Here is a 12,938-nt window from a genome sequence, read left to right on the forward strand (position 1 = left end):
ATATCAATGAGAGTCTCCCTTTCTTTTTTGGCATTGGATCTTGCTTTGTATGATGGATTATTCCACAAATATATTAAATACTTTAAGCTAGGAGCAATCCTCTTGAAATACCATTTTTTTACCTTGTCCAAGGGTCAGATGACATATGAAGGCAATATATAGTCGATGAACCTTTAATGAATAGACTAGCTTGAGATATCCATTATTCTCTCTTGTGATAGCACTATCTCAAAAGTGGTAAGTCATCGTCCATAATGCATTGTGATCCATTCTTTCCTTTGGTCACTAATACCATGCATGCCACGACATGGACATACTAGATATAATGAAGGAACCAACACACTATCAAAGTCTTTAAGGCCCGAAAACTCAATGGACATTGCTCGCCATTCATGTGAATCTTTGTTGATGTGTTATTTCTTTGCAACCACATTATGCACCATGTACAACATGTGTGTTGCAGTAGGTAGTCTATGCACCATGTGCAAGGCATTATCTACATGTTGACCATGTAACTATGCAAATGGCATTTTCTACACTAGGAACAAGGCATTTGGGTCCATTTTGGCCTATTTTGTGCTTATTTGGCCAATGGTGTCCAACCCATCATAATCTAATCTCAATTAAAGGATTAGGGTTCTAATCTAAACTAGGTTAACATAATAAGGTTTTGGATGTTGTGGAATATCTAAATATTATATTGTGAATAGTTACCACAAGGAAAAGATAAAGGTGCAACATGAATCTATGTTGGTTTTCCATTTAAAGGTTTCAATTGCAAATCTCTATATATTGTGTTGGTCATTGTTCACTTTTTATTTTACTTTAAAATCCATATGCATTGCTTTACTTGCAAAATTTAAAACTTAGTCTTTAGTACTAATTACACTTATTATATAATATGACTCACTTAACTCATATCACATTTCACTTTATAATAATAAAGGGACTTTCATATTGATATTTAAGTGGATTCATTGCAGTTATCACTGCATCATTATGCAGCACAGATAAAAGCACTTCTTGCGCACATGATACACATTACAAACACCCTCTCCTCTATAAAACAAAACCTCCTCATGAATTGGGCGGTATGCCAGATCCAATCACGGGTTTGGATTGCACACGCCCAAAGAACTGAAGAGAAAAAAGACCATCTAAAACTAAAACCAACCTGATGTAACCAACTTTCATCAACTTATCTCTCTTTATAATGCTTACATGAAAAAATACAACCATCTTTTGATATTCTAAGCACTTCTTATTATGGATTGCTTAGAAAAGGCATATTTAATGCAAAAATGGCTTCAGATCATTTCAATACACTATATTAGCCATAATAAGCAATAAAGCCTGGGCTCACAAATAATGCTTCACTTAAACTCGTGTGCATAATCATCGTTTTAGGCGTAGATTTGCAGAGAAAGGCATTCTCTACCATATGATGATAAATCACTTATCTCAAGTACACCTCTCCTCCAGTTCAAACAAAATTTCAATGTTTTCGCAGTAAATATCTTCAGACATTGCACCACATAACATGAGAATATGTAACTGTTGATAAAACCTCGTCGAATATTGTAACAATAGTTAATAAATTTAAAAAGTGGATACTAAATTGCATATGTAGTTAAAAGAACAATCATCATAGTTTTGGTTACAGGAAATTGTGATTTGATGATAGATATGGTCTTTCAATCACAGCCAAACATACATAAATTCTTTGAGCAAAGTTTACCTTCCTCACCCGCATGACTATTACTTTGTGCAAGTAATAACATTAAATACATAAATTCAAGTGATATCTACACCCATTGTACTTAGTTTCCTGCTCACAAATATAAAATCTATATGAGAATATCCAAAGGTAAAAACATATCTGTATTTGTTTGCAACTTGATTCTAGCATTGCCTATCACCGGACATGCAGTAACAAAATGGATTTGTCAAATTGATTTCGTGATCATCTACAATCAAGAATCCTTTCTGGACAGGAAGCACATACTTTGAAACTATTTTACAAAATCAGTGGGTCAAATGCTACAACAGAACTTCAACATTATATTTCAGCAGGGGTGATGGTATCCCTTTTGTCGGAACGGACACCAGAGGAAGACTTGGAGAAATTTTGGCTGGATGAAACTTTAGGAGAGGCTTTGCTTTTTCTTTGAGTAGTTCGCTGCAAAATCCGTAGAGGTATACCACCTAGGTTGAAATCTTCCTTCAAACCATTGGTCAAAAACCGCAAATCAGTTTCTGAAAGTTCAACTGAACCCCCTACAAATGCAACAAACGTCGGTGGTCGAGCCTTCACTTGAGTCATATACTTCACCCTTGTTCCTTGACCTTGATCTTTCCATGAATGCCTGGCCATCACCTGTTTGAGGCAAAACTTTATACAATCAAATCTCCAACTGTGGCAACCTCGACAACTATTTGACAAGTAAATATTAACAATTCACTAATAGCAATCCAGCCATCACAAGATAAATACAAGAATTTAATGGTCAGAATTCGGTCCGTCAATGGAAACCTTTAACATAGGTAATTCAATCTAATACTGCTGAGAAAATTGTAAAATAAAGAAAGAGATTGCAATCGATTACCTTTCTAAGCCAACGATTCAGCTGTGCAGTGGGTATTTTTGAACACCACTTATCATAAGATTCTATGATTTTCTTCATAACTGCTGCTCGGCCTTTTCCCTCCAATGCTGATATAAACACAATAGGTATTCCTGTGACCTGCTATCCAAAAATTTCTCCACATAAAGAAACACTATAAAGATCACTACTCATAGACTGTTATTCAATATCTACTAAAATCAATTACATAGCATGGATGTTGATAAGTTCTTGGATCTGCATGAAAAGTCAAAAAATACAATGATATCACTTGTGCTTTAATTTTAAGGTCAGTCGGAAGGTCATGTAATGGTTGAAAGGCGTGTTAGTCCTCATATTGCTTAGGGTTAAGTGTGATTTTCATCAAACATGTGATGGATGGTATACAACTGGGTGTGGATGATGACATGCTTAGTGTTGGTGATTGCAAATGTTGACTATACTTGATGTTTGGATGGATGATAGTCACATGCTTGCTTATAAGTGTTAAGAAATTCAGTGTCTTGGTCAAGGAAAGTTAGTTTTAGATCGTTCATCTAAGCAGTTGCAGAATTTTCATGGAAAATTGTTAAAATTGGCAACTGGGGTCAAACTCCACCTTGGACAGCTCATATGATGGAGATGATATTTTTATTGGATTGCTCTTTCTGAGAGGTGCAGGATTGATCTAAAGATCGTCTCATTCTGACAAGCAGAAATGGAATTATGAATTTATTTCTACTATGGACAAATTGTCCAGGTCAGTCAGAAGTCTAATGTAGGCTCATGAAGCCCAACAGACGTGTCTCTTCATCCTCAACGTCGTGTATATATAGAAGAGTCATTTTCCTCATTTGGTCACTCATCACTCACACATCTTTCTCTCTTCATCTGATTGGGTCGTACGAATTTCAGGGCAGCCTGTTCCTCTCCACAGGTGTGAAGGTTTGACTGGGTTTTCTGATTTCTGTGTTGACTGAGTTGCAGCCAGCTTTGACTGAGGTTGACTGGGCAGTGTTTGACTTCGTTTGACTGTGAGTTTTGTGGGAATATATCTGTTTGGTCAGGCCGCATATTTGGGCACAGAAACCAAGAATTTCTGGGCTGTTTGACCAGCATTGACTGCAGCATTGACCATCTTTGACCGAGAATTTCCAGACTGTTTTGGGCTGATTTGGACTGTCCCTGAAGACCAAGTTGACTGGATTTGACCGAGCTGATTTGGAGGATTTCTGCTGGTTTGACCAATGTTGACTTTCTTGTTAGGGCATCCTGTTGACTGTTGTTCAGCTGGACTGTTTGACAGTATTTGGGCAAGTGAATTTTGTATGATGTACTCTCTCTCTGCTGAATTTTTGAAGAATAATAAGAAGAGTTGATCAAAGGGTTTTCCCCACATTGGGGATTTTCCCTTGCATCTGCGAAATATTGTGTCCTCTTGTCTTGCCTTGTCTTCTGTTTATTATTTATGTTCTATTTGCATTTACTTTCATGTTAATGTGATTGCTAATCTGGAAATTTATATTGGGCTGATAAGAAAAATTGAAGTAAATTGCTCTAAAGCATAGAACATACCATTGTTATTTAAAATTAACATGGTATAGGAGATGAGGTGAAGACAAAACCCAAGGAGGAGTGAGAAGAGCAATCACTGACTTTGTTGGACAAGGACAAGATTCAAATGGCCTCCTCATCTTATTTCAAATCCGATGACAAGCTCAATGATAAGCCTAATTATCATGCATGGAAAATGTCTCTTGACTTGACTTTGGAAGAGCATGATGCTATGGACTGTGTGTAGGGAAAGATTGTTGAACCTCCTTCAAATGCACCCACTGCCGCTAAGACAAAGTACAAGAAAGGTGAAGTCAAAGCTAAGAAGATCATCAGGGATTCTATTCATAAGCATTTAGTTGCTTACATCACCGATTTGGGCACATCTAAGGAGATGCATGACAAGTTGGTTAGCATGTTCAAAGCTAGCAATGCAAACCAAGTTCTCTTCCTCAATAACAAGTTGAAGGACATAAAGAAAGGAAGAGGAGAAGATATCCAATCCTACTTCATGAGGATCACCGAAATAAAAAATGATCTTCTATATATTGAAGTTATAGCTGACAAGGAGCTCACTCTCATTGCCCTTGGAGGTCTCCCTCGTGAATGGGATGTGTTCAACACTACTATCCTCAACAATGACCAGATTCCAAGTTTTGATGAATTGTTGACTAGATGTACTCAAGAAGAAACAAGGATGATAGAGAGAGACAAGCCTTCAAATAGGTATGATCCTACTACATTCTCCGCTCATGCTAAAAAGAAGAACAATGCAGGTTCAAAGAAGCAATGTCAAGCAAAACTGGGATTCAAAGATTGAAGAAAGGGTAGATGCTTCATTTGTAACAGGTTTGGCCACTATTCTAAGGAGTGCCCTAATAAAAGGGATACACTTCGGGATGATGACAACAACAACCACAACATTTTCAGGGGCAACAACAATCAAAGGAATGGAAGATTCAACAACAAAGGAAAAAGGAATGCTCCCGCTACTCAACATGGAAATGGTTGACCTCCCAAAAGATCAAGAAACTCCAGGTATGATGAATCTAATGTTGTAGATAACAAGCAAAAAGAATTTTATCTTATATTTGCCCTCTCTACTGCCTCTCCTCTGGATACCTTGGGAAATTGGTTGATTGATAGTGGTGCCTCAAGGCATTTCATTGGGTATAAGGAGGCTCTTTCAAATCTGATAGAAAAGGATACAAATTTGGAAATCATTCTTGGAGACAATGCCACCTATCCCATGAAAGGAGTTGGGAATGTTACTCTTCAATTAAATCAAGGTAGCACCATTCATCTACAAGAAGTACAATATTTACCTGATCTAGAGAAGAACCTGGCATCCATCTCATTAATGGAGGACAAAGGATTCAAGGTGGCATTTATTGATGGAAAGGTACGTGTTTGGAAAAGAAATTTCAAAGAAGCATTTACTCTTGGATTCAGGGTTGATAGCCTATATCAAGTTGAAGGAACTCCAATGGGAGCTATGTCTTGCGACATATCTCTTCAATCTGAGTTATGGCACCAGAGGTTTTCTCATCTTCATTATAAGGCTCTACCTGATGCAAGGAAGACAGTGAAAGGTGTGCCCAAATTTAAAGTAGAACATGAAGGTGTTTGTCAAGGATGTGCCGAAGGAAAACATACAAGGGGACAATTCCCCTCAAGTGATAGCAAGACTAACGACATTTTGCAATTGGTTCATTCTGATCTATCTGGTATGTTGTTTGTGACATCTTTGGAAGAATATTTATATTATGATATCTTTGTGAATGACTTCTCTCGCAAAACTTGGATTTATTTCTTAAAGAAGAAGGACGAAGTGTTCACATGGTTCTACTCTCTCAAAGCCTTGGTTGAAAATCGAACAGGGAAGAAGATCAAAATATTGAGGACCAAAAATGGAACCAAATATGAATCAAATGAGTTCAATGACTATTGTAGAGAAGCTGGCATTAAGAGGGAGACTACTACCACATATACTCCTGAGCAAAATGGTGTTGCTGAAAGAAAGAATCGTTCCATTATAGAAGCCAGTCGTGCCATGCTTCACGATCAAAGCCTTCCGAAGTTCCTATAGGCAGAAGTTGCCAACACTGTCGTCTATGTTCAAAATAGATGCCCTCATCAAGCCTTGGACTCCAAAACTCCCGAAGAAGTTTTCACCGGTAAGAAACCTGATGTTTCTCACTTTAGAATTTTTGGTAGCCTCATGTATTTTCATGTGCCGAAAGAAAGGAGAAGCAAATTGGATGCATCTAGGAAGAAAGGAACATTTGTGGGCTACAATGAAACTTCTAAGGTATATAGAATCTATGTGCATGGTCAAAGAGAAGTGGAAATAAGTCATGATGTCACCTTCGATGAAGATGCTGCCCTTGGGAAGATTAGGAACCTTCCTATTCAAAGGAAGGACAAATAAGCAGATACAAGAAAACAGGGAGAATCGAAAGATGAGTTGATGCCCGATGTTGAAGAACAGATAGTCCCATTGATCCACCTCCTCATCAGCCCTCATCCTAAAAAAGGAGGCCCTCATGGCTCAAGGACACTCTCGAAGATGTCGAGAAACATATTGCACCAAGGGAGACATTTCATGAAAGCAAGAAGTCGAATAGGTACCAGGGTACTTAGCTGCCATGAGCACCATTGTTCAAACTGATTCTTGCACATTCGAAGAAGCTGTCAAGCACTTGTTGGCATTATGATACAGGTGTTGTCCTTGATGGCAACTCACTCAGAGGTATGATACAGGTGGCAAACTCAATCAGATGACAGATCATAGTACAACAAGTCAAGAGAGAGGTATATGCAGGTTAACCTTGATGAAAGTGCGTATACACGTGGATGAGCAAAATAGAAGACGCGTATAGGCAGGGTCACAGAAGGAAAGGCGCGTACATGTTGGAAAACTAAGTTTTGGTCCATGGCATTTGGTCCATGGTATTTTGGTATTGGTCTGTGGTATATGGTCCGAAATATTGACCCCAGGTATTGGGTCCAAGGTATTGGTTCTACATGGTTTTGGACCATGGTATTAAGAGAAGCCTAAACCTATATAAGGAGAAGATCATTAGGCGAAGAGCGTGCAAGTGTGGTGACTATCTGATGAAGAGTGAGACCTAATATACTGGTTATGGGTTTGTGATGCTTGGCTCGATCTGAATCAAGGAGGCTCCTATGCGGTTGATAAAGTTGGAAATTGCAGCGAAGGTATAAGTAATTACCTTTAGATCTGTACGCGGGTTCTCTCTGGTGAAAGGGCGTATACACGCCGGTTTGACACAGTCAAGTAGCGTATATAGTATGAGATTTGATATTTCAGGTTGCTGTTGGTTCTAGTGGTTGTTGCAAAGTTCTGGGCTCTAGTATGTGTTATGGTAACTGTGTTTTGATGACAGGGTTTCAGTGATTAAGAATTGGGTGATTCAGAGATTGATGATGCAGGTATAGTTGTATTGCAGTGGTGATTGTTTTGTATCTATGGATCCAGTTGAAAATTTATGAAACGTGGTCCCTGGAAGAAAAGAGAAGGTTGTAGCCTTCTATAGGCCAGCACCTACGTACTAGTACATCAGCTAGTACAAGAGCTAAGGGGGTTGTATCTCCCTTCCAGGAGAGTCTGGAGAACGAGAGAAGGTTGTAGCCTTCTGCAGGTAGAAGCCTGCGTACTGGTATAAGACTGCACCAGTACATAACCATTGTAAAAAGAAGTTTCTAATTGAAAGAAGATAGAGACGAATTGCAGCAGGTGGTTTTCACCCACAATGGGTTTCCACCTTATATCATGGTGTTCATGTGTGTTGCTTATGTGTGATGATCTGTTCTGCTTTACTACTCCTGTTTATTGTTCATATGGTTAATAATGTTCTGATGCACTCATTAAGGATCAACTAACTGAATTATAAGTTTACTGGATATACACTTGTTGCATTACACACAGTTGCGTATACACGCGGTTTTCCTTAACTAAAGTAGCATATATGAATCTGAATATGGAAATGAAAAAGTTATATTGAATTGATAATACTGATTCAACCCCCCTCTCAGTATTATTTCCAACAACACTAAGTTTGGAAGAATGCTATGAACGAAGAATATGAGTCGATTATGAAGAATGGTGTCTCGGATGCGGTCCCTAGACCCAAGGACAAATCCGTTGTCACATCGAAATGCCTCTACAAGATCAAGCATGGCGCTGATGGAAGTGCTGAAAAGTTCAAGGCCAGTTTTGTTGCTCGAGGCTTCTCTCAAAAGGAAGGTGTGGACTATGACGAGATATTTGCACCAGTTGCCAGATATACCACCATCCGTTCAATCATTGCCCTTGCTGCCTCTCAAGGATGGAATGGAATTTACATCAAATGGATGTCAAGACCGCCTTCTTGCATGGTTCACTTAAGGAGGAAGTCTATGTTGAACAACCTGAGGGGTTCAAAGTTCAAGATCGAAAGACACATGTATGTAGGTTGAAGAGAGCCGTCAATGAGTTGAAGCAAGCTCCCCGGGCTTGGTATGAGAGGATCGACAGCTATATGATGAAGCTAAGATTTACAAGAAGTGAAGTTGATCTAAACCTTTACTTTAAGGTTGAAAATGATAGACCTCTCATCTTGGTACTTTATGTGGACAATCTCTTTCTAACAGGTGCACACCCTCTTATTCATCAATGCAAGAGGGAGTTGGCTTTCAAATTCGAGATGAAGGACCTAGGATTGATGCACTACTTCCTAGGCTTCGAGGTCTAGCAAAAGCCACTTGCGATTTTCCTTTCCCAAGGAAAATACATTGTGAAGCTACTTGAAAGATTTGGGATGGTGGATTGTAAGTCCGTGACTACTCTGATGGAACTTAACTTCAAGAAGTTATGCGGAAGTGATGTTGGGCATGATTTGGGAAATCCTTCTGAGTATCATTAGCTTGTGGGGGCCCTGATGTTCTTGGTGAGCTCTCGTCCAAACACATGCTTTGCAATGAATACATTGAGTCAGTTTATGGTCGAGCCTCATCACATACATTGGATTGTTGCCAAGAATCTCTTGAGATATCTCCAGGGCACAATCAACTATGGACTGAGATACATTGCAGGGAATTTAAGGCTCCATGGTTATTCTGATGTTGACTGGGTTGGCAGTGTGGTGGATCGTAAGAGCACATCGAGATGTTGCTTCTCACTAGGTTTTGCTTCGATATCCTGGATGAGCAAGAAGCAGAAATCAGTTGCTTTGAGCACCATCGAGGTCGAATATATTGCTACTAGTATGGCCTCTTGTGAAGTTGTTTGGTTGAGCAAGCTCTTTAGTGAGTTGTTTGGGCATGTGCTGGATACCACCGTGATCTACTACGACAACCAAAGTGGGATTCATCTTTTTGAGAATCCCATGTTTCATGACCGCTCCAAGCATATTGATATCAGGTACCACTTTATCCGGGATATGGTACAATGGGGAGCAATAAGGCTCCGTCACATTGGGATTAATGATCAGGTCACAGATATTCTTATGAAGCCTCTCGAGAAGGTCAAATTCTTAACCTTCCGTGAACGACTTGGAGTCGTGGAGAGACCCTCTTATGGGGGTCCCGTTTGAGTTGGATGTTAAGCATTGGGAGCTTCGAGGGGCTTGGGGTACTTCTTGGAGCTATGAGCGACCACATGGTGAGTGGTTCACCTTTCGCTAGTGGTGCATTGTGTACAAGGAGAGTGGTTCACCTTCCCCTGTGATACCCCATGATGGTTGAGATATGCATAGGATGAGTGGTTCACCTTCTCCTATGGCATATGAACAGGATGAGTGGTTCACCTTCTCCTGTCGATACATCCTACCCATGTAATCCGGGACTCGTGAGAAGTATCTCTCATCTGGCCAACGAGTAGGGAAATGACGATAGCGACCATAGTACTACTAATGGACGCATCGTGTACTACCATACACCCTATGCTAGGATGTTTGATATTCATCTGGGATCAATGGAGACTGACTTCGGGTCAGTTGAGAGTGGTACAATACACTCTCGATCATTTCTTCTTCATTATTTCTTCTTGGTTCAGCAGAGCAGAGCAAGGATGTTAGGGATGGTACAAATCGTCAAATGGTTTGGCAATTGGATTTCTCCCTAGTTGAGAGGGAGTGTTAAAATTGGCAACTAGGGCAAACTCCACCTTGGACAACACATATGATGGAGATGATATTTTTATTGGATTCCTCTTTCCGAGAGGTGCATGATTGATCTAAAGATCATCTCATTTTGACAAGTAGAAATGGAATTATGAATATATTTCTTCTATGGACAAATTGTCAAGGTTGCCCAGAAGTCTAATGTAGGCTCATGAAGCCCAACAAACATGTCTCTTCATCCCCAACGTTGTGTATATATAGAGGAGTCATTTTCCTCATTTGGTCAGTCATCACTCACACATATTTCTCTCTCTTCATCTAATCGAGTCATGCGAATTTCAGGGCAGCCTGTTCCTCTCCACACATGCGAAGGTTTGACTGGGTTTTCTGATTTCTACATTAACCGAGTTGCAGCAAGCTTTGACCAACGTTGACTAGGCAGTGTTTGACTTTGTTTGACTGCGATTTTTGTGGGAGTATCTCTATTTGGGCAAGTTGCATATTTGGGCACAAAAACCGAGATTTTTTGGGTAGTTTGACCAGCGTTGACTACAGCAAGTTTGACTACGGCGTTGACCCACATTGACCATCTTTGACTGATAATTTCCAAACTTTTTTGGGCTGATTTGGACTATCCCTAAAGGCTGAGTTGACTGGGTTTGACCAAGTTGATTTGGAGGATTTTTGTTCGTTTGACCAACGTTGACTTTCTGGTTAGGGCATCCTGTTGACTGTTGTTTGGATGGATTGTTTTGACAATGTTTGGGCAAGTGAATTTTGTATGATGTACTGTCTCTCTCTGCTAAACTTTTGAAGAATAATGAGAAAATTTGATCAAAGGGTTTTCCCCACATTGGGGATTTTCCCTGGCATCCGCCAAATATTGTGTCCTCTTGTCTTGGTTTGTCTTTTGTTTATTATTTATGTTCTATATGCATTTACTTTCATGTTAATGTGATTGCTAATCTGGAAATTTATATTGGGCTAATAAGAAAAATTGAAGTAAATTGCTCTAAAACATAGAACATACCATTGTTATCTAAAATTAACAAAAATGAACATGCTATCAGAGCAGAGGTCAATATAAAGACCAACACCAGATTGATCAATAAGGCTAGAGCTAGATTAGTCAGGAAGGACAACGCTAGAGTTTGAAGCATAGAGCAGAGCAATTCCTTGGATAGCAATATGTCATTACTAGGGCTAAGGTCGGATCACAGTCTCGAATTTTTGTGCATGGAAGGAGCAAATCACAATAGTGTTGGAAGATAATGGGGTGGGAGAGTTTATCAAGCAGGCAATAGTGCCACCTCAAGATCCCCAACAATTGGCCCAACATACTAAGAATGACACCAAGGCGAGAAGGATCATTCTAGAGGGGGTTAAAGACCATATTATTCCTCATCTCCATGAGAAGAAGACAGCATAACTGATGTTCAAAACCATCTTAGATCTGTATTAGGGTTCCAGTGATGTCAGGAAGCTAGCTCTCAAAGAGAAGTTAAGTATCTAGATGAGCAAAGATGAGCCCATCATCACATATCTTTCAAAGTTCACTCAAGTTCGGGATGAGTTAGGTGGTGTGGATGAGATAGTAGTAGAAAAGACCTTTTCAGTCTTGCACTTCTGGGACTCCATATGTCTTGCTATTGCTTCTAAGATGCAGTGAGTGGCAGAGAAAATTTTCCCAAATGGGAAAGGTCTTTGAGTGATTGTGTTCAAGATGAAATTCAGAGAGGGACGAGAGATGGTAGATCGATGAAGACAGAGGACAAGGACAACTTTTCCCTGGAAGGCAAATGAAACAAATCCATGAGCAAGAAGGGCCAAGGACAAGCTAAGTCCAGTTAGAAGGGCGAGAAGAAAAAGAAGGATCTAAGCAAGATCAAGTGCTTCCATTGCCATGAGTTTGGGTACTATGCCACCAAATGTCCTAATCAGAAGGAGTCCAGGAAGGATCATGTAGCTGCATCAGCAGAGGTAGATGTGCTTTTTGCCCAATTCAAGAAATATTTCTCATTGATAGCTTGCATGACAAGTTCAGCAGACGGAAGTGTTTGATATATTGATTCAGGAGCATGCTTCCACATGACCAGGAACAAGAAATATTTCAGCCACCTAAAGGAGAAGGACATGCAGTTTTAGATCAAGCTAGGAGATGAAGGCATGTATACAACTAGAGGAATTGGTACTATAAATTTTCAGAGGGATTCAGGTAATCCTTTTCATCTCAAAGATGTCCTCTATGTTCCAGGCTTTAAGAAGAATCTTGTTTTGGTAGCTACCATTGAGGACAAGGGTTATGATGTCATATTCAGTAGAGGTAAGGCTTACCTCAAGCAGTTAGCTTCTGGATGTAAGAAGCAGATAGATGTGATGGTGAGGAATCTGTACAAGTTGCGGGTTGAGACGGGTGCAGCCTTGAGCAGTAAAGCAAGAAGTGCACAAAGTAGAGAAGTGATGGTTGAGGAGAGCAGAGCTTTGAGGGAGTCCTTAGAGCAAGAGTAGGTTAGAGTACCTGAGAAGAAGCTACTCAAGATGGAGCCTCAGCCAGTATCTCAGTTTGAGTCTTGGCTAGTTGGCAGTTGGGTCGACCAACAGGATGATGAGGAGTAGAGCCCAGGGCGAGTGGAGGCAGCCACTCAGTCAATGACTC

At 39.9% G+C, this 12,938-nt stretch overlaps 1 protein-coding gene across 5 annotated transcripts in view; it reads right to left on the reverse strand.

The window, feature by feature from the left end:
* Positions 1-1,594: 1,594 nt before the first annotated feature.
* Positions 1,595-12,938, reverse strand: part of LOC149181706 (uncharacterized) — a 392,914-nt gene continuing 381,570 nt past the window's right edge. For all 5 annotated transcript variants that reach the window (XM_089416678.1, XM_089416673.1, XM_089416675.1 and 2 more), the window contains 2 exons: positions 2,607-2,744; positions 1,595-2,377 (listed from right to left, as the gene is read on the reverse strand). In XM_089416678.1, the coding sequence (XP_089272804.1) occupies positions 2,060-2,377; positions 2,607-2,744 (456 nt within the window). In that variant the 3' untranslated portion in view covers positions 1,595-2,059. The remainder of the gene's footprint in view (positions 2,378-2,606; positions 2,745-12,938) is intronic.

This window comes from Pinus tabuliformis, chromosome 3_2 (assembly GCF_031772625.1).
Source record: "Pinus tabuliformis cultivar Carrire ecotype Pingquan chromosome 3_2, CPIR1, whole genome shotgun sequence".
NCBI classification, from domain to species: Eukaryota; Viridiplantae; Streptophyta; class Pinopsida; order Pinales; family Pinaceae; genus Pinus; species Pinus tabuliformis.